At 34.8% G+C, this 25,250-nt stretch overlaps 2 protein-coding genes across 6 annotated transcripts; both read left to right on the forward strand.

Annotated features, from left to right (window-relative positions):
- The first annotated feature begins 1,520 nt into the window (after window positions 1-1,520).
- LOC111408376 lies at window positions 1,521-2,612 on the forward strand. The gene is made up of 2 exons (XM_023038143.1): window positions 1,521-1,707; window positions 2,212-2,612. The coding sequence occupies exons 1-2, from the start codon at window positions 1,521-1,523 to the stop codon at window positions 2,610-2,612; spliced, it is 588 nt and encodes a 195-aa protein (XP_022893911.1).
- An 8,734-nt stretch (window positions 2,613-11,346) lies between these two features.
- On the forward strand, window positions 11,347-25,250 carry LOC111407445 (neurofilament heavy polypeptide-like). Of its 5 annotated transcripts, none has more exons than XM_023036913.1 (17): window positions 11,347-11,447; window positions 11,586-11,752; window positions 12,447-12,650; window positions 12,728-12,909; window positions 17,540-17,666; window positions 17,745-17,942; window positions 18,496-18,549; window positions 18,793-18,846; window positions 19,093-19,146; window positions 20,474-21,376; window positions 21,479-21,589; window positions 22,417-22,490; window positions 22,821-22,872; window positions 22,976-23,062; window positions 23,140-23,183; window positions 24,337-24,408; window positions 24,508-25,250. In XM_023036913.1, the coding sequence occupies exons 2-17, from the start codon at window positions 11,672-11,674 to the stop codon at window positions 24,935-24,937; spliced, it is 2,727 nt and encodes a 908-aa protein (XP_022892681.1). In that variant the 5' UTR covers window positions 11,347-11,447; window positions 11,586-11,671; the 3' UTR covers window positions 24,938-25,250. The 5 variants fall into 5 exon arrangements, with proteins under 5 accessions (XP_022892681.1, XP_022892683.1, XP_022892679.1 ...); XM_023036915.1 differs by having other exon boundaries at window positions 11,366-11,438; XM_023036911.1 differs by having other exon boundaries at window positions 11,369-11,520; window positions 11,664-11,752.

Here is a 25,250-nt window from a genome sequence, read left to right on the forward strand (position 1 = left end):
GGGTGACAAATAGTGGCTAAATGAATATAGTATATAACTAAAATCACATTTATTATGAAAATATTTTTTTATTGCAAAAAAATATATACTACATGAATACACAAACGAACAAAAACTTCTATAGAGCTTGCAATTGCCCAGCATTAATATGACCCAAAAAAAAAAAAATTGCTAGTATTTTGTTTTTAGAAATGAATGGGTACCGTGCCCCCTTTGAGAAAGAGGTTCCACAACAAGTAGTGCTCGCCTCTATTCGTCAAGTCTTTAAGAGTATCAATAATTTTCCCTAATTATGGTCCTCGGCAGGTGCATATTCTTCCATGTGGTAGAGGACATTAAATTTAGGGATATTCATTTGGAACTTTTAAATACTTTTGAGGATTTAAAAAATTTAGGAGAATTTAGTTTTGATTTTTAAAAACTCTTTAAAAGTTTAGTGTATTCAATTAAGATTTTTATAAGTTTTTAAAAAGTTTTTAAGGAAGGTATATTCAATTGAGACTTTTAAAAACTTTTTTAAGTGTGTGACTTTTGTGGATTTTATGGACTTTTAAGTAACTTCTTGAATTTGTTAAGAATTAATAAAAGTCTTTCATGGATCCCTCTAGATTTTGATTGAAGATTTTTAAAGACTTCTAGATACTTTTCATCTTGCGAATTCATTATGTACCTGCAAAATTACAATCTTTCTTACTACATAATTAACATTTATCGAGAATCATGATGCCCGCAAAATTTTTATGAGTAAAGTCACTAATCATGGCCCAATCATTCAATTTTGACGCAAATAAAATAATAATTTTTTTCTACATCAATTTCTAAGAATACATAACCAAAATTTTTTCACGTAATTAACATAACTCCTAAGAACACTTTGTTTTTAACCAAATAATAATAATAAATAATAGATCGATTATATGGAATTCTATGTTTCGAAATATAATTTCAATTCAAAAGGGATCATGTACGCATAGAATAATTATAAATTGTTTAAAGCAAATAAATTAAAGAGATATGAGAAAATCCCAAAGTTGAAAGAAAAAAAAACATTCTTTTTTTTTAGCTCTTAAATCTTCACAAATCTCAAAGTATATGAGAGATTTTCTTTGAGATTTTTTATTTACATTTTTCACTAAAAAGCCTCTATAAGTCTAGCAAGTAGAGAATTATCAAAAAATCACTATCAATTTGAATACCTCATGACTTATAGATATTGCTAAAAAAAATTAACTGAATACCCCACGACTTCTAGAGACTTTTAAAAAGTCTATGTATGTCCTAATTGAATACACTTAAACTTTTAAAGAGTTTTAATTGAGGATAGTGCTACATGTACCCATTGGTTCACACAATGGTTTACATAATCTGACGTGGCGATATTTTGACCTTTCGAAAATGAAAGTCTCGCTGAACCTGAAAAATTGGATTTTCTTGTAAATGTTAAACCTGGACCCTACCATTTGCCCGCCATTTCACCTCTCTTCCAAATCCCCCCCCCCCCCCCCCAAGGCGACTGAGAAATGGAACGAGGGGAAAATCCATCTGACCCCGTCGGTAACATCGATGTCGGCGACGACGTAATGGTGAACCCGACCCCGTTATCTACACTGTTCGTGATTCATCCGAAACTCATTTATTGTAGAGATGAATATGAAATGGAAGGAGGCAACTCCGACAGGGGCAACATCGATTCCGGCAACAACATGGGTAACATTTCTTTTTCATAATCTTGATATGTCCAGATACACTAGATTTTCTTCCCTAACAGTATTGTCAATCCAAGAATTTTTATTTTTTGACCAATAGTTTCTACAATCATATTCATTACAAAATGTAGAGCGTGAATGGATTTTGTCAATTGCACTGGGCACCAACAATTTATTTGCATGATAATTACGCATTATTCACTTATTTATGACTTTTTTATTAAATTATTTATGGTGAATTAAGTGATAGTTAATCTAGTGTACAATATGTTAATTATAGGTAAACCTCAATTTAGATGAATTTTATGAAATTGAAGTGAAATAGGAGAGATTAGACCTTAATTGGAGTTCATTCGAATCAGTTGAAGATGAGCCAGATTGCAATTGACCAATTGAACATATTAATGGAGCAATCAGATGATATTCATGAGTTTAGAAAGATGAATACATTCTTTAGTCCAATAATTGAAAAAAAGACTTATTTTGATTGTTGTTCATTCTTTAGTACAATCACATCCATTACAAAATGTACAGTATCCCCCTCCAAGAGTTCTTATTTTGATTGTTGTTCCTCCTGTCATGAATGTGGGTATTTTCAAAATCCCTTCATCCGAAGACGATAATCCGAATGACATGAGTTTACGAGAAGGAACTGATATTATTGTCCCTAGTGTTGGAATGAAGTTCCAAGATGAGAATGAGGTGTTCGAATTTTACAAGAACTACGCATACCAAGTTGGATTTCCGGTGAGGAAAAGAAATTTAAGGAAGGGTGAGGATGGGGTTGTGCGTTATGTCACTTTCACATGTAGTCGGGAGGGGCGTCGAACTAGTGGCTTAAATTCAATCCTGAAACTTCAACCAAAAATGCAAACGGGCTGTAAAGCAAGATTGACAGCATGTTAAGATCTTAGTGGCGCATGGCGTATTAGCACTGTTCATCTGGAGCATAATCACAAAACAAGCCCGTCAAAATCAAGGCTATCTCGCTGCAATCGAGAAATCAGTGTACGTGTGAGAAGACAGTTTGAAATAAATAACGTAGCTGATATACCATTACATAAGAGTTTTAACTCAGCCGTGTTGAAGCCGGTGGTTATGAAAATATTACGTGCGTTGAGAAAAATTGTAGAAATTTCATTGATAAAGTCCGACGGTTAAGACTGGGTGAAGGAGATGCTCTTGCAATACAAGCTTATTTTACGAAGATGCAAGCACGCAGTCCTAGTTTCTTCTTTAGCATAGACTTGGATGATGAGGCCCGACTGTGGAACGTGTTCTGGGCAGATAATAGGTATAGGCAAGCATGCTAGGAACTCGGTGATATAATTACATTTGACACCACGTATTTGACTAACAAGTGCGAGATGCTTTTCGTTCCTTTTGTTGGGGTAAACCGTCATGGACAATCAACTCTACTTGGATGTGGCTTGCTTTCAAATGAAGACACGATGAACTTTGTATGGCTATTCGAAACCTGGCTTGAAAGTATGCATGCTCAAGCTCCATGTGGGATAATTACAGATCAAGGCCATGCTATGTAAAATGCAATTGAAATTGTGTTCCCGAACACAAAGCATAGATAGTGTCTGTGGCATATTATGAAAAAGTTACCAGAAAAATTTGGGACCATAGATATAAAGCTTCCATTCTTGCTACTGTTCATGCGTTGGTATATGATGTGCAAAGTTACTAGGAATTTGAACAAGGATAGAATAAGTTGCTCGTCGATTACGACTTGCTAGAACATGCTTGGTTAACCAGCTTGTATAATGAAAGAGGTCGATGGGTACCATGCTTTTTGAAAACCTCATTTTGGGCCGGTATGTCAACCACGCAACGGAGTGAAGGTATTAATGCATTTTTTGACGGCTATGTTCATTCGAAAACATCTCTGAAGCAGTTTGTAGAACAGTATGAGAATGCCTTGAGAAGTAAAGTTAAAAAGGAGTTCCAAGCGGACTTCAAATCATTTTCAAAAATGGTCCCATGTGCGACAAGGTACGAAATGGAAAGGCAATTCCAATTAGTTTACACAATCGCGAAGTTCAAGGAGTTTCAAGAACAATTTACTGGAAAGGTGTATTGTGACATCTTAGGACTTCATAAGACGTACTTGCATATTACGTACAATGTATGTGAGGACATTATTCTGAACAACTATATGAAGACAACAATCTTTAAAGTGTGCTTTCGTAGAGATGAATGTGAGTTTGAGTGCAGTTGTCTCCTGTTCGAGTTCAGAGGAATTATTTGCAAGCACGGCGTAACGGTTTAGATTCGAAACCGAGTGCACTTAGTTCCTAAGAAGTACATTCCAAGGAGATGGAGAAGGGATGTGAACGGATTGTATATGAGGGTTCTGATTACTTATGATAGTTGGATTAGTACTCCAGACCAAATTAGATATGAGCAAATATACAATGCGTTTGCGAAGTTAGTGGGCTTCGTAGCACATGATGAGTCATGATCACGTGGTATCATGGACTGGATTGAAATCCAAACAAATGATTCTTCAATGTTGAAGTATAGTAGCGTGGGCTCTCAACGCTTGGATGAAGCCAGAAAGTGTGCTAGCGGAATCATCTTGGACCCTAAATACACAAAAAGCAAGGGAGCTCCTAAAAAACTTCGCCGAAACGGATGTCTAGAAGCTGGTTCTAGAAAATCAAAAATCTGTCGAAAGGTATGATTTCGAGCAGATTTCTTTATTTTGATAATCACTGTACAGATTGAACTGAGTGTGTTCTCCATGATTTACAGATGTCAAACTCAGCTTAATCGAACAGGCAAAAAGACAAAGTTTCATCCTCATTAAATTTTCAGGTGCACTTCTTGTTGCAACGAGATCTCTTGTATATTTTTCTAGAACTTTTATGACTAGTGAAGAGCAGAATATTCCTGAAAAACAAGGTCATATAATGTTCAATGTTCCTTTGCTTTTAACTATTCTCTTTGTTCAAGATGAATCCCTTTATCTTGGTAGAAAAGAATGATGTTAACAGCGTAATAAATAATTGACAAATTATTGGACAGCTTGATGATTTACCTCAGGCATTGTAAAATCATTTAACCATCTTGAGCTTGGACACGGCAAAGAGCATTAAAAATACATTGTAGAGCCTCTGTTGACTCCACTAACATTGCAACTTGACTCCACTCTATGATATAATCTTTTGTTTTTGTAAAAAGTTTTGTAACCAATTTCTGCCTATTTAATTGGTGTTTGAAAAAAATTTATCTATAAGAAACATTTATAAATTGAAGGTCACCCAAAGCATATTGTATCAATGACTTGCCATACTTTTCCTACTTTTTGGTTCTACCCTTCGTTCTGTATTTATTTGCCTCAATGACTTGCCACACTTCAATGATTTTTTAATGAATTCCAATTTCGCAGGAGATCAGCACGCAGGAGAGCATTGGAGATTTTGATGTAGGGGTTTAAAAGTCCAGCACATTTTTATGTAAGAGTTGTTTTTTGATGTACATGTTTTAAATTCCAGCATTTGATGTAGTTGACTGTTGTGATTTTTAAATTCCAGCATTTGATGTAGTTGACTGTTGTGGAATCTTCGTAATATATTTTTGATGAGTTTTATATTAGGTACAACATTGGTTTTCTGTAATTTAGTATGGGTTTTCAGTTGAAACACTCAATGAATCATAGTTGCATTTCTTCGTCTCAGTAATATTAACAGCGTGTATTAGGGGAATTGGATTAAATGTGTATTTTGCATGGGTTTTCAATTGTTGCACCAACTTTCATTCCATGGGTTGATTGGTGCAAATAGGGGAATTTGATTAAATGTGTTGTTCCATCAATTAGATATCATATAAAGTCCATAAACTTTTAAAAATAAAAATAGCTAAGGTAAAATAAAAAGAGTCTGAGGTCTTTTATCTCTTTACTAAGGTAAAATAAAAATAGCTATCAAGAGGATAAATTGCAGCATCTGGCTAATGCATATTAAAGAAATCATGTAATGAAATATACTCACCACGCCAACAGATGGAATTTCATAATGGTGTGCATGATGGTAAATAGTTTGATGGAATTTCCAATGAAACTCGAGTTTACTGAGTAAAATGAGATCAAGATTGTAATGATGCCATGAATTGTAAAATAGAATAATTGGGTAGACAACCAAATAAGCAATCTACTGCAACATGAAACTTGATTGAGAACACTTGTAATAGTTCACTATGCACAATGAAAACTGCTCTAGATCAAGACACCTTAACAAAAAATATGCTCCAAAGACAGCCATCACTGCAATTTTAAGTACAATAAGTCGAAGCGATTCAATTACATAGACTTCATTGTACATCTTCCGAAACTCGTTTCCCTTTGCGTATGGTGATGTTGAATGAAATCTCCAAGTTTCTCTCCTCGGTTATTTTTGCACATGTCGTCAACATACGAGACAAATCGTCGACCGGTTCACTTCCGTTGGTAGTACCACCTGATTCACCTTGCAATGAATACTCTTTATACGGCGGAACGTTAGAAAGCTTGAAAAGCTGACAGTTGTAGGTACAACTATGGAACAACAGCCCTTTATTGTCTGAATTCTTTTTTACCTCCAACCACCTAACGAAGCGCTCGCCACAGTTTGGGCACTTAATATTTTTTGGACATTCCGGCAACATGTGTCCCGCAATCCTACAAGAATGACATAATCCCCTGTTTTGGCCACCCATAGAACAATCCTAATCCAATAAAACAAATTAATCAAGTGCCAAAATAGCGAATATGAGTAAAGAAGAGAGACATTAGAAATTTTTTATCATTCATCCAACTTCAAGTTTAACGAATCAAAGACGGTAAAAATAATCTTGTTGACCATATATCTTGTAGTTAGGATTTGGGAAAATGAAATGTAAATACTATATATGCTTCTTGAAAGAAAAGTAAATGTCACACATGAAAGATGTGCAAAAAACATAGTAGATAGTGCCTTTAATTAACCTTTTATTTTCTTTACATTTGAAGTTTTGAAAGTACATTCTTATAAAGAGTGGATGTAAGGAGAAGAAATCCACTCATGAACTACTTGTGATACCATTTAATGTAAAAAGAAAATAAATAAATAACAAAATCCGGCGGTGTAGAGAGATTCCCAGCCACATTTACCATGTGAAGACAAAAATTTAAAGATGTACATGAAAACAAATACAGTAGCTCCAAAAAGAAGTGAAAATAATACCAAAAAAATGTGAAAATAATACCAAAAATGGGTATAAAAATCGTTTCAGATCTCAACCTGAAGGAGCTATTTGAAATACTATGATGTTGTCATCTTTCCCGTTCTCCTCGCCGCCGGCTATTTGACGAAAGTCTTCGTCCCAAATACCAATCGAAGGTTGCAGAGAGGGATTTCGTCCCCTTTTTAGAGAGAGAGTCTGAAAGAGAGAGTAAGGAAAGAGAAATTGTGAAATTTCATTGTAAAGTGTGATATCAACCCTACCCATACAGAGAGAGAGAGAGAGAGAGAGAGCGTCTGAAGAGAGAGGAAAGAGAGCGAAATTGTCATTTTCTTGTGAAATGAAGAGAGAGGAAAGAGAGAGATATTTTGACCAGACTACACCTTTTTTTGAATTCAAATTTATCGCCACGTCAGCATTGTGTACAAGATTCGGGATTTCATTGTGTACATTTAAAATTTTTTCTTTAATTGAATACACCTAAACTTTTTAAATCCTCAAAAGTTTTTAAAAGTTTCAAATGAATACACCCCCATAAAAGTCACAGGATATTCAATTGAAACTTTTAAAAGTCTCTATAAGTCATGATATATTCAAATAGACAGTAACTTTTGAAGAATTCTCTACTTATTGGAATTATGGAGAAAATCTTTCAGATACTCCGAGATTTATGAAGATTTTAGAGTCCAAAAAAAAAGAACATCCTTTTTTTTTTTTTTCAATTCTACGATTTTTCTTATATCTCTTCAATTTAGTTTGCTATAATCGAATTATGATTATTCTATATGCACATAATAACTTTTGAATTGAAATTACATGCAATTGTTTCAAAACGTAGAATTCTATGTAATCAATCTATTCTTTTTTTATTTTTTTTGCTAAGAACAATTTGTGTTATTAGAAATTATGTTAATTTCGTTAAAAAAATTAAATAAATTGGTTATATTCTTAGAAATTGATGTAAAATTTTTTACTATTTTATTTGCGCCAAATTGAATGATTGAGTTGTGAATAGTGATTCTATTCAAGAAATTTGTTTAGACATTATGATTCTCGAAAATGTTAATTAGATAGTAAGAAAGATTGTAACTGTTCAGGTGTATAATGAATTTGCAAGATGAAAAGTTTTTAAAAATCTTTAAACCAAATCTACAGAAATTCAAGAAAGACATTTATTAATTCTTAAGAAATCCATAAAAGTCCATAAAATTGACAAAAATCATACATTTAAAAAAGTCTATAGAAGTTTTTAAAAGTCCCACTTGATTACACCCTCCTTAGTCTCTTGGATCCGAAGGGTGATGTAATATAATTTTCCTTTTTGCATCTCTTGTCGTGGTTATTTCATGGGATTCGTGTTGTTTGATTTTTTTGCAAGTTTATAATATTGTTAACAAGTAATAAATTGGATCTAAGAGTTTGGATTACTGTTTCCATGGAAACTGTATATTTAAATATTGGCTAAAATATTTTTGACTTCTTTTTTAGAAAAAAAAAAGATTGATTTTTATTATTATCCTAAATATTAGAAGTATAAAAGACACTTAAAATATGCTTAGATAGCAATTATGGTTTTTCAATTTATGTGTGAAAACCCTTAGGACTTACGATTTCATTGTAGTCATCCCCTTCATGAATCTTGCCCCTCGAGTCCGATTCTTAAAGTTGTATTCGGTCAAATTTACTTATTTAATCAATTTACCTTTATCGACTTCAAATCAATCCAATCTGGTTAAGTGAACTTACTATTTCTCTACATGAATCAGCATAAAACCTCAAATAACCACATTAAATCACCTTTTAATTCAATTCATGACGGCAACAATAATGAAGTGTATCTCTACCTTTTATCGATTTTCGACTATATGGATGAATCTATTACTTACATCTTGGTTTGTTACAAATTCACAATTCAATGGAATAGTTGTCAATTACTTTAAATATAGTAAGGAGTATAAGTAAAATCAACACATGGAAAAATAAATACAAGAATCTTGAGGATTGAAATTAAAAGTTCATAATTAAGTTACATTGTTCATTCCAACAATCGGATTAGTTAGACATGATTTGAGAATAAAAGTATGAGAAATGAATTCAGTACATCATCGGATTTTCCAGGAAAAACGAAGAAAAGTGAATGATCTTACACCGAGAAGCTCCTTATTGCAAGAAAAATCTTCGAGACCCTATTTCTTGAATTATTTCCCTTCATTCTCTCCATTTTTTCTCTTTAATTTTTATTGCACGATCCATTTCCAGGACCGAAACGATGTCTATTTATAGGGGTGGACGGATTTTGGAGTTGCTCTTTTAGTTAAAATGGATCCAAAAAAGTGAAAGAAAATAATAAAAAATGTTACATTTTGGTCCTCAAAAAAAAATTTTGACCGTCTCTTTAATTTTGAAGCCGAAACTTCTAAAATCTTCCATATTGGTCCTTGAATCTCCATAATCATCCAAAATTAGTCCTCTGCAAGTTCCAAAAATTGAAAATTGATCTCCAAGCTTTCAAAAACTTGATTTTTACTCCCTGAAACTTACGATTTCTCTTTTGATTGCTTTCTTAATACTTTTTATCACTTTTTGCAATTCGATTAGTCTTCAATTGCTCCGAACAAATTTTAAATTATTTTAGTTGCCATTTTTCGCACCATTGCATTCAAGTTTGAGTTTTACCTATAATTAACACAATTACAATAAATTGGGTAGAAATGCACTCGATTAGTAATATTTTCAAGTCTAATAGCATGACCTTGGACCCTAGCTGTTAATTGCTCATACAATGGTTACTTAGAGCCTATTTAAGCCCCCCTTTTTCTTGTCCAAAAAACATTTTGGAATAATATTTTGACGGAGAATGTGTGGTTAAAAATAAGGAATATTTTTGAATTTGCACATAATATTATTTTATTGAAGAACTTGTCAAAATAAAATAGAGAAAAATCTATTTTAAAAATAATGGAAATCAAACAACAACTTAATAGGAAAGCTGAAAAAGAGTGCTCATAACTGCTTATAGTTGGCCTGTGCATGTATTAACCATAAGAGCAACGGTGGTTTGAATATCAATGTCGAATATTATATTGCGGTGTTTCTGAATGGAATCTGCGTCTACATGCCTTCCAAAGTCAGCATTGATCGCCAATTCAAATTTTCAGATTCTCGCCCATTTTGCATCTAACTGCTGCTGTCCCCATCTTGCCCTACATAATGAAGGATTCCACCTCCTTTTTTATTGAATAATGCTATTTGGTATTAGTGATGTTACAACACTAATTTATGTAATATTATGTGATAAGTTCAATTAAAGGTGAAATTATGCGATCATTTAATTGAACTTGAAGTCACGAGTAATGCCACATAAACTGGTGTTAAACACTAGTAATGCTAAATAATATTACTCTTTTTTATTTTTCATCTATCTCTAGAAAAGTTCGAACATTTTTATTATCGTTGAAGATCTCAAACGTGTCTCCTGCATCATTTTTCTGCTCTTTTTTTTTTTTAAATGCAAAAATGCTCAAATATTTTCAACACCACCGACCATCTCAGATACATTTTTAGGTCTCTAGCAACATTTTTTGCCATTCCTTTTTGTGTTTTTTGTAAGTGAAAATTCCTTCTCCACTAATTTTTATTTTCCACATCTACTCTGGAAAATTTCCAATCTAGCATGATTTCTACTAAACTTGGACATAATCCTACAACATTTTACGTTTATAGAAATATTAAACGAAAAGAGTTATTACTGTACCAACCCATTTTGTGATCCAAGATGAGGTTCTAAAATCAAAGTACAGCTACTGTGCCCCTGTTTGATGCCCATTACCTGAAAATAAAAATGGGAGAATAATATTTTTTAGAAAAATGAGTGGTTGAAAGAGAAGGAAATGTTTTCGATTTACGTGTAATATTATTTTATGAAAGATTGTATTGTTGAAAATAGGAGAGAGAACAATGGAATGCAATATAATTTAATATAATGGGGATCAAACATGGGCTATATTCATATCATCATACTAACAATATGTACATGCCTTATTTAATCCTTGATTGGTGGCTTTAAAATTTAAAAACACAGTTTTGAATAATACTTTTTTTGAAAAATGTGTGGTTAAAAAGTAAAAATAAAATAAAGTTAGGTTAATGAGTGTAATATTTTATTGTGTAAATGTGTGGTTGAAAATGATTTTAAAGTGGATGAATCGAGGAATTGATACACATTGTCGATCTTCTTATTATAAAAACATAAAATATATTAGTATCGTGTGAAATAATAAATGAAATGTAAAATTAATTGAACAAGTAAACGCATTGATTAATCTTGTACATATATTTTAAAAGACAATGTATGCTATTTATTTCTAGTACAATTAATTATCAATCTATGTTAATGACGGTGTATTGAAAGTATATAGATTATTTTCTCATTTTCGAGCAACTTGCTACTACGACGATATATTGGGACCAGAAGAAAATAAAAAATAAAACAACGAAAGAGAGCCAGTGGCTTTGCTCCGGAAGGTCGTGTTGGTTCGTTTGTGGGTTTTGCTGCTATTCTAGGGTTTCAAGATTTGTTTTTCCTTCCAGAATAGCACAAACAATAGTAAATCTCACTCTATCTAAATCTATATCTTCGTCTCTGATATCTATTGTTTTCATGTTGCCTAGATTTCTGAATTGCAATTAGAAGTTCTCTCCCCCGTGAAGAGATCTGATAAAGTTTTTTTCCCCCCGAAAACGATTTAGACACAAAGATGGAAGAAGAACTGGCGGCTGCTGGAAACAGGCTTCTTCAGCCTCCGGAATCTGTTGATGACCTCCTGTCTTTGCTTGATGTGAGCCCTAACAAATATCTTGCGATTTCTGGTTCCACAACATTGCTTGATTTCTTAATTCCGTAAAAAAAAATAGTTTTTAGCGTAATTATTACTGTTACAATGTTTTTATACTTAATTTCTTGTTCTCATTGAATAATTTCAACTGAGCACTTAATTCTACAGTTCATTCTGACCAATTGCTTCTTCTATTATCACGCATTGCATCTTCTCTCCCATTATCAGTTATATTGTTGTACAGTTAATAATTTTCTAAGTAGAGTTTAAGGAATCAACTACTGATATGAAACCCACTCAGTGCTTCCCACTCAATCATTCGTTGACATGTTGACAAAATTGCTGCAAGTGTCAATAATATCATGCCTTGGTTGCAAAATAAAAGTGAATCTGGATCCTTGCATCTAGTTTTTATCCTTTCAGGACCTTGATCTCTCAAGTTTGTTTATATAATTCTGGAACCTGCAGACTTTGGGATATGTAAAACTTGTGAATTGCATTTTATCATCAATTTTCTGAACGAATCTGTTTCCTATTTTACAGATATGCAAGTGCATTTTTTTTTTTTTTTTTCAAATTATCATAACTGTCCATGAAGTTTCAAATTGGAACAAAATGTGGTCAAATTATTCTCCGATAGTCTATTAGCTGGTTGATATCTTGCAATAATCCTTTCTTCTGTTTTTTCTGCTTCAAGCAAACTGAGGATAATCTCTCAAAAGTGGAGCAGTCACCTGGAAAATCTATGCAAGCTGCTCTTTCTCCATTAATGAAGGCATTGGTTGCGGATGAGCTTTTGAAGCATTCAGATATTGATGTGAAAGTTGCAGTAGCTTCTTGCATAAATGAAATAACTAGAATTACTGCACCAGATGCTCCATATGATGATGAGAGAATGAAGGTGCTGATATTTCCACTTGCATTCTCTTTTTTGCCTCTTTATGGGCTTGCATAACACTTAATTTGTTTATATTACAGGATATCTTTCAATTGATTGTATCATCCTTTGAACATTTATCTGACAAATCCAGCAGATCGTATGCTAAGAGGGCAATGATACTGGAAACTGTGTCCAAAGTGAGGTCCTGTGTCATCATGTTGGATCTAGAATGTGATCAAATGATCATTGAGATGTTCCAACATTTCCTTAAAACCATAAGGTAGGAATTTTTATGAAACTGTGCTTAGTAGTTACAATTTAATGCAGCTTTTGTCGGCGATATAATGTCCATATTTTGCAATGTTATATATTTTATTATCAAAGCTTGTAGTGATTTTTAGTCTTTGTTTTTCCCTTTCATTTTCAAGAGGGTTATCTGTCTCCAAGTCTTTGAATGCTACGTTATCCCCCAATTGAAGAACATTTCAAGCTTTACTATTTGCTGTTTCCTATTAAAAATTGAACTAGGTGGAGATTCTTATTTATTTACTTGATTCGTTTCTTTTTGGTTTTTGAGAAACTGCATTCTTTAGTCTCAGGCATCTGTGTCATACCTCAACATTTGTTTTCCATCTTTTGAATGATGTGTGGTCTAGCATTCTGATGCTTATGATTCTATGACGAATGGAATGGTGCAGAACTAGCTATGTTACTTCGCAGTAAAGTTTATCCCCTTATTGGCTGGCTGTATATGCTTAAATGACAACGCTTTTTCCTAAATCTTCCCCTAAAATCTTTTTAATACGCCTATTCTTGTTTTTGTGGAAAAAGGGAAAAAAAGGGAAGCATCTTGTAAGTATGAGAGAGAACATAATCACTTTTTTTATTATACTATCTTTATGTTTAAAAAAGATCAGGCATGCGAGAAAGCGTATAATATACGATTTCTTGTTTCCTGCATTCTGATAGAACCCTGTATCAAAGTCAGCTTCCAACAGGTACCAGAACAATTAAGAAGACGGATGTGAGATCAAGCTGACTGGAATGAAGAGTTTTTATATTTATATTAATATGAAGCACTGGAAATATAACTAGATTGTAGTAAGAAAATAACAGTATGTAAAGCTATAGAACTATACTCAGCAACACTAAATAGAAAATAGGAAATTTGACATTCAAGAGGCCAATCTCTCCCCTAACCTTTCTGTAATTCAGCATACTCTCTTCTTCCCTGCTTCCTGTTTTTATACTATGTCCTACAACCACCCTCCCAACCATTTCTGCTGTCCCCACACGTTGGTTGATTCTCCTTTTTGTCAATTCCTTTCCTGCCCTCAGCACTTTCTTGCATCTGGTATACTTGAGTTAGATAGGTGACCTATCATTACCCGTCCCTCCGAAATCCACCTTGTCCTCAAGGTGGAAGTTGTTGCTGGCTGATCAATTCATCATGCAACCATATAATTTCCTTTACAAGAACTCCTGTCATGGTCACCGTGGAGAGGGACCTTTAAACCTTTTGAAGTGAACGGACTTACTCAGTGGAACGACTATTACAAGTATAATATCCTAGTCAACTCCATAGCTGATTGCCCCTACCCACAAACGTTCAAGTTTTGAACCCGATGAGCTGAAATAAATTTGTAGCTGACCGCAAGTGTGTCTCATGATACACTAAGAGAGAATTTTGGTCAAGATGGCTTGTACGAATATGAGTCTTCTTGTCTGCATTAAGCCTAGCCAATTTGAAATCCGATATTTCTGGATTTAGATCTCTATCTAGCAAAACATTAGTGGCTTTAATGTCTTGGTGAACTATTTTAAGTCTTGATTCATCGTGAAGAAAAACTAATCCTCGAGCAATTTTAATAATGGCTTGAGCCTTGTTGGTCCAATCTAGCATTATTTGGCTTTCCTCTGAATTGAATAGAACATGAGCAAGACTATTATTTTTTATGTACTCATACAGTACTGGCAATTGATTTCCTTCAATACAACCTCCATGCAGTTTAACGAGATTTGGGTGTTGTAAACACGAAATCGTGCCAAACTTGTTCAGAAATTCACGGTTTCCTTGCCCTGATCTTGACGAGAGCTGCTTCACGGCTATTATGGAACCATCAGATGGGCTGTATCTTATAGATCGCTTAAGTTTACTTCTAGTTGGGCTGAAATTCAGATGGTCTTGTTTCCCAGACTCATTGCATCTATCCACCTGTTGGTCCAATTCCAAAACCAAGCCACAGGTTCTTTTATATGAAATTTAGCCATAAATTCCAGCCATTCTCTTCCCCTTTTCCATCGTTGTCTTCATCTCCTCCGGCAACAGTCCTTGTTCAGACTCCTCCGGCGAAGAAGAAGCTAGGGCTTCCAACATCTGCCCTTCCTCTTTTGTCGTGGGCTCTTGTTGTTGCGGACTGAACTTCAATTTTGTGCTCTTTGGAGAGGAGCAAAATTGCTTAAGCATAAAACTCTTCACTTCTCTTCACCTGTTGTTGTTGATCAACCTGCTGAAACCAATCCCATGCTTCACCGTCAAAACACGCTATGACAGCCTCTATTTTCTCTGCCTCCGATAACCGATTTTTGCAGAAATTCTTCTCCACCTCTAACACCCACCTATTTGTATTTTCTCCATGGAATATTGATATTTTTAGCCGGCCGTGTGAATCTCACCCCAGATCATCTTCTCGGCCTCCTTCCCATTGCGACAGCAGTTTTTCCGATCAATTGAATATGGATCTGCATTTTTCCTCCATTTCCTTGCTGAAATTTGTTTTCATTTGCCTAGAATCAGTGCCCTGATGCCAATTTGATAGAACCCTACATCAAAGGCAGCTTCCAACATTACAAGAACAATTAAGAAGACAGATGTGAGAGCGAGCTGACTGGAATGAATAGTATTTATATTTATGTTAATATGAACTACTGGAAATACAACTAGATTGTAGTAGGAAAATAACAAAATATGTAAGGCTATAGAACTATGCTCAGCAACAGTAAATAGAAAATACGAAATTTGGCATTCGAGAGGCCAATCTCTCCCCTAGACCTTTCTGTAATTCAGCACTCTCTTCTTCCCTGCTTCCTGTTTAAACTGTGTCCTATAACCACCCTCTTAACCATTTCTGTTATCCCCGTGTGGTGGTTGATTCTCCCCTTTGTCAATTCCCTTTCCTGTCCTCTGCCCTTTCTTGCATCTGGTATACTTGAGTTGGATAGGTGGCCTATCACATTCCCACACGAAGAGAAAATTGATCCATTTGATATGGAATCTTTTACAAACAGAATTTAATGATTTTTTTTTTTTTTTGTTCATGATTGTCTGTAATGGAGGTTTGGGGTCCAAAATATGCGTAGAAAGCCTATTTAATAAGTAAGGGCAATGAAGAATACATTCAGAAGATATAAGCAAAATCTATTGCAGTAAAAGAAATTGGAACCCTTGTGATCATTAGTTTTAAGTCTCTGTGTGTGCGTGCCAAGTGGTAGAGAATTTGAAATTTATTACATAGATATCAGGAAGCAATGACATGTTTCTGGTGCCGGCGAGTTAGTGTTCGACGTGTATTGGACCACAACATGCCCGACAAGTGTTGAAAATGCTAGGTGATGTGTCAAAATTTAATGGCTGATTTTGTACTGCAGGACACATTGTGGGACATGCAGTTATCTCTTAAAATTAATCGAAGAAAATGAAAATGGAAAACTACGTGGTTTGTTGCCGGAGGCAGAGATGGGCTATTCCATTTCCGGTGCAGGAGGGATGGCGTTGGCTGTACAAGAGAAAGGGGGGGGGGGGGGGTTCTAAACCCTAGAAGAGGAAAAAATTCTTTTCCTTTTTTTAACTTCCCAAACAAGCCCATTTTGTTTTAAATATTAAATGAAATTGACCCATGACTAAAGAAATTGACAATGAATAATGTAACTACTCTTTTAGCCAATGAATAAAATACCAGGCCAATAAACCAGTCAGCCTTTTCAATACTTCACCTTTTTTAAGCAATAAATTTCATTTAATCCCTAACTTTCCAATGACAATTGTTTGGTTAGCCGATTGATCTGCAAAGCCCCTCCCAAATTTTTGATTTTAATTTTCACAATAAGATCCAAAGAAAATGATTGAAACCATACACCATTCATCAGTTTTGGTGGCCATCATATGGTGATATAAATGGAACATTATATTGTTTAAACTTTAAATCATCAGTTTAATTTAAATTGTGCGTATTTAGGTGGAGGCTTGGAGCTGTATATGGTTTACTGACTTGAGCATTCTGTCTTCCCCTTCCCTTCATTTCTAACTGGTTTGGATAGTTTACAATTGTTTGTTTGACTAAAATATTGGTTTTTAAATGTGCATTAAAGTTTTTATATTTTTATGGAAGTAGTGTTGTTCTTGTTAAGACTTAGGGTTCCATTTTAAAAGGTCAACCTTGTTAAAAAAAGTAGTTTAAGACTTTATAAGTTGGTTTTTGTTTTCATCTTTAATCGATGTGTGATTTTATTTCTTAACATGTCCCACAAGATGGTGGCTCCTTTGAACAGACCAATTTTGAAATTCATATGCTTATTGATTGAGTTTAAATCGTCTCGGATCGTTCGTTGGAGTTTAATGTGCTCTAATACAATGTTAAAACTTAGGGTTCCATCTTAAAAAGTCAACCTAGTTAAGAGGAGTAGCTCAAGACCTTATAAGTTGGTCTATATTTTTATCTTTAATCGATGTGAGATTTTATTCTTTAACGGTTCTCTGCTTTCTGCTACTCATCTTTGTCATTGATGAACTTCTTATTTGAAAAAAACATATATTAATTTATTTTGTGGCCCTCAGTTACTCATCATGTGTGTCAGAGATAGGGTTGAATTCTCTTTCAACTGCTGACATATTACTTTTGTGCAACTTTCAGAGATTATCATCCGGAAAATATCTTCTCTTCCATGGAGACAATTATGATTCTTGTAATAGAAGAAAGTGAAGATATCTCTCCAGAACTGCTTACCGTCCTTTTGGCCAGTGTGAAAAGGAACAGCGAGGTCAATTTTTCAGGCATTTACTGGAATACTTGTTATCTTTTCCATTTTGCACATTTCTGATGAACATTATGCTTCCAGGAGCTTCTGCCAGTTGCAATGAAATTGGGGGAGAGAGTATTTGAGAAGTGTGGGGTCAAGCTTAAACCTTACCTCACACGAACTGTAAAATCTCTGGGGATTTCTTTGGATGATTATAGTGAGGTTGTTGCTTCTATCTGCAAAGATGCTGATGGTCCTGTTGGTCATAGCAGTGACAGTACCCATGGTGACCAGTTGGTATGTTCCCTTAATACTTACAATCGATTGTTGCCTTTTCCTGTGTGGAAATTTTCATATATTTTGTATCATTTGGTTAAGCAGGAATTACTTGCCTCATTTTGCTTCTGGTACCGGCAATGCTTAGCTCCTGTAGTTATTGTTACCATGACATCGTCTGTTTCTTTTACATTTCTCAGTCCAGTTTCACATTTTTTTGTGATGCAAGAATGCGGGCCTTGTTCTTTCTATACCTTCTTTTCTGAGTTCCGTTTACAGAATTCTCCACATTGCTTTATATCTTTAAATAATAGAAGCCATTATAGTATTTTTCTGCACCTTATGCTACAACAATTGTGGTGCATTTGCTACTGTGCTCAAAAGAATGAAATTTGTGTGGCAGTTGAATTTGATTTGTATGGCATTTACTATAGATACTGACATCCTAAAACTAGTGTTGTTTTGCAATAGATCCCAGCTTGATGCTTTTCAATGATAGAATTGCTACCATCTTTTACCATTTGAATTTGAACTTTTGGTATTCTGTCCTGACTTGGTAAGTTGATGATACAAGGTTATTGAGAAGAAGTCTGCTAGTGACCCTTCGGATCAGGTTTTGGTAACCCAGGTACGTTACTAAATTATTTTATTCCTTTTCAATTTACTACAATTTCTGCTTCATTTTGTTGTAGCTATGATGCCCATCTGCCAAGTTTGTGAATTACATTTTTCCCCCTTGTTGTTAGCCTTCTTTTTCGTAGTTTTGATATGAACATGTTCCATACTTCCTTCATCTCAATGATAATCACTTTACCATTTAAAATTCGAGCTTTTAGTATTTTGTCCTGACTTATTAACTTGATAATACAAGGTTACAGAGAGGAATTCTGCAAGTGACTCTCCAGATCGTGCTTTGGCAACTCAGGTAAGCTACTGAATTATTTTATTCCTTTTTCAAATTGCTATAATTTCTGCTCCCTTTTGTTGTAGCAACAATACCAGTCTGCTAAATTTGTCAAATACATTTTTTTCTTCGTGATTTCCTTGTTAGCCTTCTTTTTCGTATTGGTGATCTGTACATGTGTCATACTTCATCTCAGTAATAATCACTTTACCATTTGAATTTGAGCTTTTAGTATTTTGTCCTGACTTAGTAAGTTGATGATACAAGGTTACTGAGAGGAATACTGCTAGGGACTCTCCAGAGCGGGTTCTGGCAACTCAGGCAAGCTGCTGAATTATTTTATTTCTTTCCAAATTGCTATAATTTCTTCCCCTTTTGTTGTAGCAATAATGTCCATCTGCCAAACAAGTGAATAAAAAAATAAAAATGTAAATTACTTTTTTTTTATTACCTTGTAACCCTTCTTTTGCTGTTTGTGTTATGTACATATCCTATATTCCTTCATCTCAGTAATGATCACTTTCCAGGAATCCAAGTTTTATGCATATTATGCACAGATGAATGCTAAACTTCACCTTCCACATTACTTTAGTCTTATGTTATTCTTCTCTTTTTCCATTATGAAGAAAAAGTAGAGAGAAAATAATGATATTCATGGTGAAACTTTTATGATGAATGCTGGTTGTAAAGGACCTAAGCTGCTTCAATCTTTTTCTGTGCCCGTGTTTTATCCCTGCCATCTTATGTTGAAAAGGTTAATGCATTGATTTATAAAATAATAAATGTTAAAAAGAAAAAAAATGCCATAGTTATGAGTTCAACTCTTGTTTCAAGTGATAGCCCCCCTCTGGTTTACGACTGCACTTATTACAGTTGATTGCTCTTCTAATGAAATCCGACACACTGGAAGCAATTGGCAGTCAAATTCTGCTTTGCTGACCAACCGCATGCCATACATCACTACTCACCACCACCAGACCTTGCATTTTGTGTCTAAAATTGTCTTACGACCTAAACTGCTGCAGCAAAGGACTCATCTTAGACACATGAGACATCAATAATTTAGTCCACAGCCTCCAAGATCCCAACAACTATTGGCTGAACAACAGTTACCAGATTTAAACTAATGGTGTTTTCTATTCAATCTTGAATTTTTTAGTGGTGAGTGAGATTTGTGTCTATCAGATTAAGTTCAATATGTTCTTAGGATCTTCATTCACCTTGTTGCTTCATCTTCTTTTCTTTAAATAACAAAGATGAGCAACGACTTTGATTTGAAGATATCTGAGTGAAATGATGTAAACAAATGAAAGAGATGGAGTGGTTAGAGAAATCCAGACAAAGTTAAGGATCTGGCTTAGGAACATTCAATACAAAATGTGTCAATGGAACAAATTATATGGCTTGTAGTCACTGGAACAAATTGTGCTAGCCTCATATTGAAGGGGAATACGATAATGTTCCAATCCTCTGCTTTTATGTTTCTCATATTATTGTAGTCTCACCTTTTGCTCATGAAATGCTTTAAATTTATGTACTTGATGAGGCTGTAATAATTTAGACCAAAAAGTTCAGATGATTGCTTAGATATGCGAACTGAGTATTAATGGTAGATAGATCTGTAAATGCTTTGGCTTTGTCTGAACAGTTGGCTAAAGATGTTACAGAAGAGACAAGTTCTGAAAAACAAAATCCCAATGTTAAAAGTTCGCCCAAGGCAATTGTGAGTAATGGTGTTTGCGAGCCTGGAAATGGTGGAATTATGACCAATGCAGATTTTAAGAAGGAAGAGGCCCTTGATGATGGATTGACATCCAAGACTGAGTCTGATGATTTGGCTGCTGAAAAATTAATTAGTTCAGAGCCCAAGCCTGACCAAGCATCTAAGGAGAGAGGAAGGGAACCTAACACTTCAAATAATTCAATAGAAACTTCTGATATTGTCAATGGTGAAAAAGAAATGAAGCAAGTGCCGGATCAGAGAGAGAGCGAGGACAAAGAATTTCATGCTCCCCCTGGTGGGGCAACTCTTGAGACAGCAAAGTCTTTGGATAAAGTAAAAGAGACGGAGAATGACCTGCCTCCATCAAATGCATCCGAGAGAGAGGTTCTAAATGTTGCGTCTCCATCTCCAACTGGCAAACTTCTTGACGAGAGTCACCCTAAGAAGGGTGGCAGGAAAAAAAGGAAAGAAAACTTTATTAAAGAGAAGAGAGTGTCTGATGATGATGCTGCTGCTGAGAAGGCATTCGATGGAGCGAGTGACTCAGAAGCGAAGAAGAGGAGGCGCTTAGGAAGAGAGCCTGCTGAGATTTCTAACGAGAATCAAGTGTTGTCTGAGGAAGATGCATGCAAAGAGGGTGGCCCCACAAGTCATTCAGACGAAAAATTGCAAAATGAGATGGACAAACCAGTTGGTGCCAATAATAGAAAGGAGGATGGATCCTCATCAAAGAAGGAATATGGCATCAAGGGTAATCGTGGGCGTGGGCGTGTAAAAGCCGGAGTAGAGAAAGGTGTATTGAAATCTTCTGCAAAAGATGATGCCAGGGTAAATCAGATTTTCTATAAATTGTCGTCCTAATTCTGCATTACTTCTCCTGATCCGTGTTACTTAGTTCATTTAACTGTCTTCTTTTCTGGCTTTTTAAAGCACACGGTTCCTTCCCCGAGGTCTCCTAGAAAATCAACTAAAGATGAAGGCAACCAGGAAGAAACCCCAAGGATGAGTAGCAAGAGAAAGGGTACTCCAAGCTCTGACAAAGTAAGGACTTGCAGTTTCTTTTCGTACAACTCGAATGTTATCAAATGTCAGGCATCGCCATCACAACACATTTTCTGTTTGATTGATGATTGATTTCATTTGCAGTTCGTATTTATCTCTAGTATTTAGCTCATAGTGCCACAGCCACACCTTTTATACCTCACGCAGATTAAATTTCTACAGATTATATAGTTATCTATGACATCTTTTTCCATATACATGTAGAAATAAAAAATTGTTATGAAGTTCGTACATTTTTTTCTCACATTATTTCAATTGTTTTAATTAATATATATTTTTTGTGAACTTTATATCCCCAAAATTGCAGAATGGGACTTCCCATGTTTATGATGTGTCATGTCCTTCGAGTTTCAGATACAAAAAGTACAAAAATATAGGCCATCCCATGTGGCATGTAGGATGTGTTGTATCGTGTCTAAGTCTAATAGGCGTCGGACACTGTTGCCAACTTTACAACAATGTCTGTGCTTCATGGTTGCAGAACTTTGAATGTCACTGATAGTTGTATTTGAAACTTCCTTTTGAGGTACATGGAATCGTATCTGGATAATTCACTCCAATGTTCTCTTCATACTTTGCTCTTTTTAATGTATGTTTGGAGGTTTTGATTTTTGTTGAGAATGGTCACGTGGTTGTGGTCCGTGAGGGGCTTGGCATTTCTTGCCTTTTCTTTATTGGATAGTCTCATTATTCTTACCCATTTACAGCAACAAAATCTTAGGACATGTAGAGCCAATTAATATGCATCTTTCATACCTTTGAGATTTTGATTTCCTTTATTGTATCTAATTTGTTGTTTATGTTAGGCATCTGGGACTATAGAGTATGGTGAGAATTTGGTTGGTTCAAAAGTTAAAGTTTGGTGGCCAAAAGATCGCATGTAAGTGCGTTTCTTACATTTTGTTTTTGTACTAAAGTAGTTAATAAGGGGAACTTCTCTCATTTTATCAACTTCTCTGCTGCCTTTCTTCTCCTACTGTAGCAATATTAAGATGCTCTTAAACTGGGCTTTGTCAGGTTGAGGTGTTGTGCCTTTGTATAGTCAATAAAAAAATACTATCAGAACATGCATGTGTAAATCTGTCTTAAAAATGTCATTTTTCCTGCTTTCAACTGTCTCCTCTATGTTATTTTGTCTATAACTTAGCCCTAGTAGAGGAAGATGAATGTGTTCTGCTTGTGATTTGTAATAGTGCTTTATTAATTTCAGGTTTTATGAAGGCATTGTTGATTCTTTTGATTCTGTCAGAAAGAAGCACAAGGTCAGTGTAATCTCCAGGTTCTAGGATCTGCATTTTAATAGCTTCTATTTGTTTTGCAGGTGAAATTTGTTCTAATATATATTGTTGCTTTTATATTATACAGATATTGTACCAAGATGGAGATGAAGAAATATTATATCTTAAAAATGAGAAGTGGGAATTAGTTGAAGATGGCTTGGTGTCGGATGCTGTAAGTACCTTTTTCATTTTATTACAGTACCTCACACTTCCTGGTTTTCTATATCTTTGCTATCCATTTCTTGGCAGGGGCTACCAGTTGAACGTGCAAGTGCTGATATTCCCTCTGAAATGTAAGTATTGTGACCCTCAGCCGCTTTCTTTAATGATATTTTAATCTCAAAGAACTTTTTTAACTTGCTTAATGGTAATTTGAAAAACGTATATATTTGAAAGCACGTTTTGAGTTTAAAAGAATATCATCATATATTTACCCAGTTTGTTAGATTATGGACATGACTAATTGCTTGAATATTGAGATAAAAAGTTGGGTTGATTGTAATTCAAGTTCTTTTTAATGTGTGAAGTTACATTAGTTAGTGAAGATTACCTATGTAATACTCTCAGGAGCTGAGTGGCCTGAAATAGCTCTCCACCCTTGTTCCTTTCCCATACTTCTTTTGTCTCCGTACATAAATGAACTATTAACTAGTTTCTTTAGGCACGCATGAAGAATTTGTTTTGAACACATGCAAGTGAATCCATGATATGTCAAATTATCTGTAACACAGACACTAAAAGCTTGAATATCACTTAAAACATGATTATTACAATTATATAAGGGTAGTTTAGGAATTAAACTTCTAAATCCAGTAAGCCCTGTTGTAGATATGTATAGCCCCCGTTTGGCCCCTATTTTGTGGTAATGAGAATGGGTGGAATAGTATTTTTATGAAAAATGAGTGGTTGAAAGAGAAGGAAAAGTTTTCGATTTACGTGTAATATTATTTTATGAAAGATTGTGTGGTTGAAAATAGGAGAGAAAAAAATGAAATGTAATGGAATGAAAATTAATGAGGACCAAACGGGGGCATAATGATACGAGTGGGAGGCAGTATTTAAGATGTTTTGGTTTCCCTATTTATGAATTTAACTTCATGGAGAAAAATGCATTTTGTGTTAATGAGAATGGGTGGAATAGTATTTTTATGAAAAATGAGTGGTTGAAAGAGAAGGAAAAGTTTTCGATTTACGTGTAATATTATTTTATGAAAGATTGTGTGGTTGAAAATAGGAGAGAAAAAAAATGAAATGTAATGGAATGAAAATTAATGAGGACCAAATGGGGGCATAATGATACGAGTGGGAGGCAGTATTTAAGATGTTTTGGTTTCCCTATTTATGAATTTAACTTCATGGAGAAAAATGAGAAGGGACATTACAGTTTAGTTGGAAGGCTGCAAGTACATTGATTTCGGAGGTTGATATTCTGCTTCCTTCCATCAGGAATACAAAGAAAGCTAAAACAAATCCTGAAGCATCAAGTAATGATGGAAAGACAAAGATTTCTCGTAAAAGGTTTGGTATTTTGTAGTCAGTTTTTCATGGTATATGTTACATCTTTTGTTGAAATTCAGTGTGTTACAAAATGATTTCTGATGTATATGCATCCTCCAGCAACCTGAAAAACACTGCAACAACTTCTGGCCGTAAATCTAAGCATGATGCCAAAGCTGACCTTAAGTCCGATGATGACATCTCAAGTTCTGGGGGTAAATCTCTTGATGATTCCCTGAAAGCATCAGGCAAATCTAAAGATGTTGATACAGCGAAGACTTCTGGTCATTCTAAGCAAGACACACACAAGACTTCCAAGTCTAAGGACAAAAGTCCTCGAAGTTCCCATACTATTGGTGCTAATGGTAAGGGCAAGACAAAATCCAGTCTGTCGAAGATCTTGAAAGAAAGTGATCATGTAAAGGAGAAAACAACCAATACTGGGAAAATGTCAGAAAGCAAGAAGGGAAAATCGCAAGATACATCCACACCCCCAGCAAGCGAGACAAAGACTACTGGAAAGAAGCGTCGAAGAGGAGCTGCAACTTGATGGAACCATCTGCAAATTTGTTACATCTGCACTCATGAGCTTCTTGTCTACTGTATAATCTAGACCATCAATGTAGTTTTTCTTAGGGCTGGATGTTAAATTAGGTGTGCATTTAACAACTTGCATCTGCAGTATTTTATTTTTGTTCTTTCAGATGAGGCAGGTTTCAGTTGGTCTTGTAGTCATGTTTGATAGATAGAGTTTGTGCTGATAAGTATTCTCACATTTCGTTGTAGGATGTAAAGTGTATTGATGGGAAAATTGCATGAACGTTTCCCAATTTTTGGTAGCAAATCTTTCACCTTTTGATCTC

The sequence above is a fragment of the Olea europaea genome, chromosome 13 (genome assembly GCF_002742605.1).
Source record: "Olea europaea var. sylvestris chromosome 13, O_europaea_v1, whole genome shotgun sequence".
Classification (NCBI taxonomy): Eukaryota; Viridiplantae; Streptophyta; class Magnoliopsida; order Lamiales; family Oleaceae; genus Olea; species Olea europaea.

Bases quoted from the DNA above. Each gene is read 5' to 3' on its own strand.
- LOC111407445 (XM_023036913.1), top strand. From the start codon at position 11,672: ATGGAAGAAGAACTGGCGGCTGCTGGAAACAGGCTTCTTCAGCCTCCG. The intron at 12,651-12,727 runs GTGCTGATATTT...TTTATATTACAG, and splicing joins ATGATGATGAGAGAATGAAG to GATATCTTTCAATTGATTGT. The intron at 24,409-24,507 runs GTTTGGTATTTT...TGCATCCTCCAG, and splicing joins ACAAAGATTTCTCGTAAAAG to CAACCTGAAAAACACTGCAA.
- LOC111408376 (XM_023038143.1), top strand. From the start codon at position 1,521: ATGGAACGAGGGGAAAATCCATCTGACCCCGTCGGTAACATCGATGTC. The intron at 1,708-2,211 runs GTAACATTTCTT...TTCATTCTTTAG, and splicing joins CGATTCCGGCAACAACATGG to TACAATCACATCCATTACAA.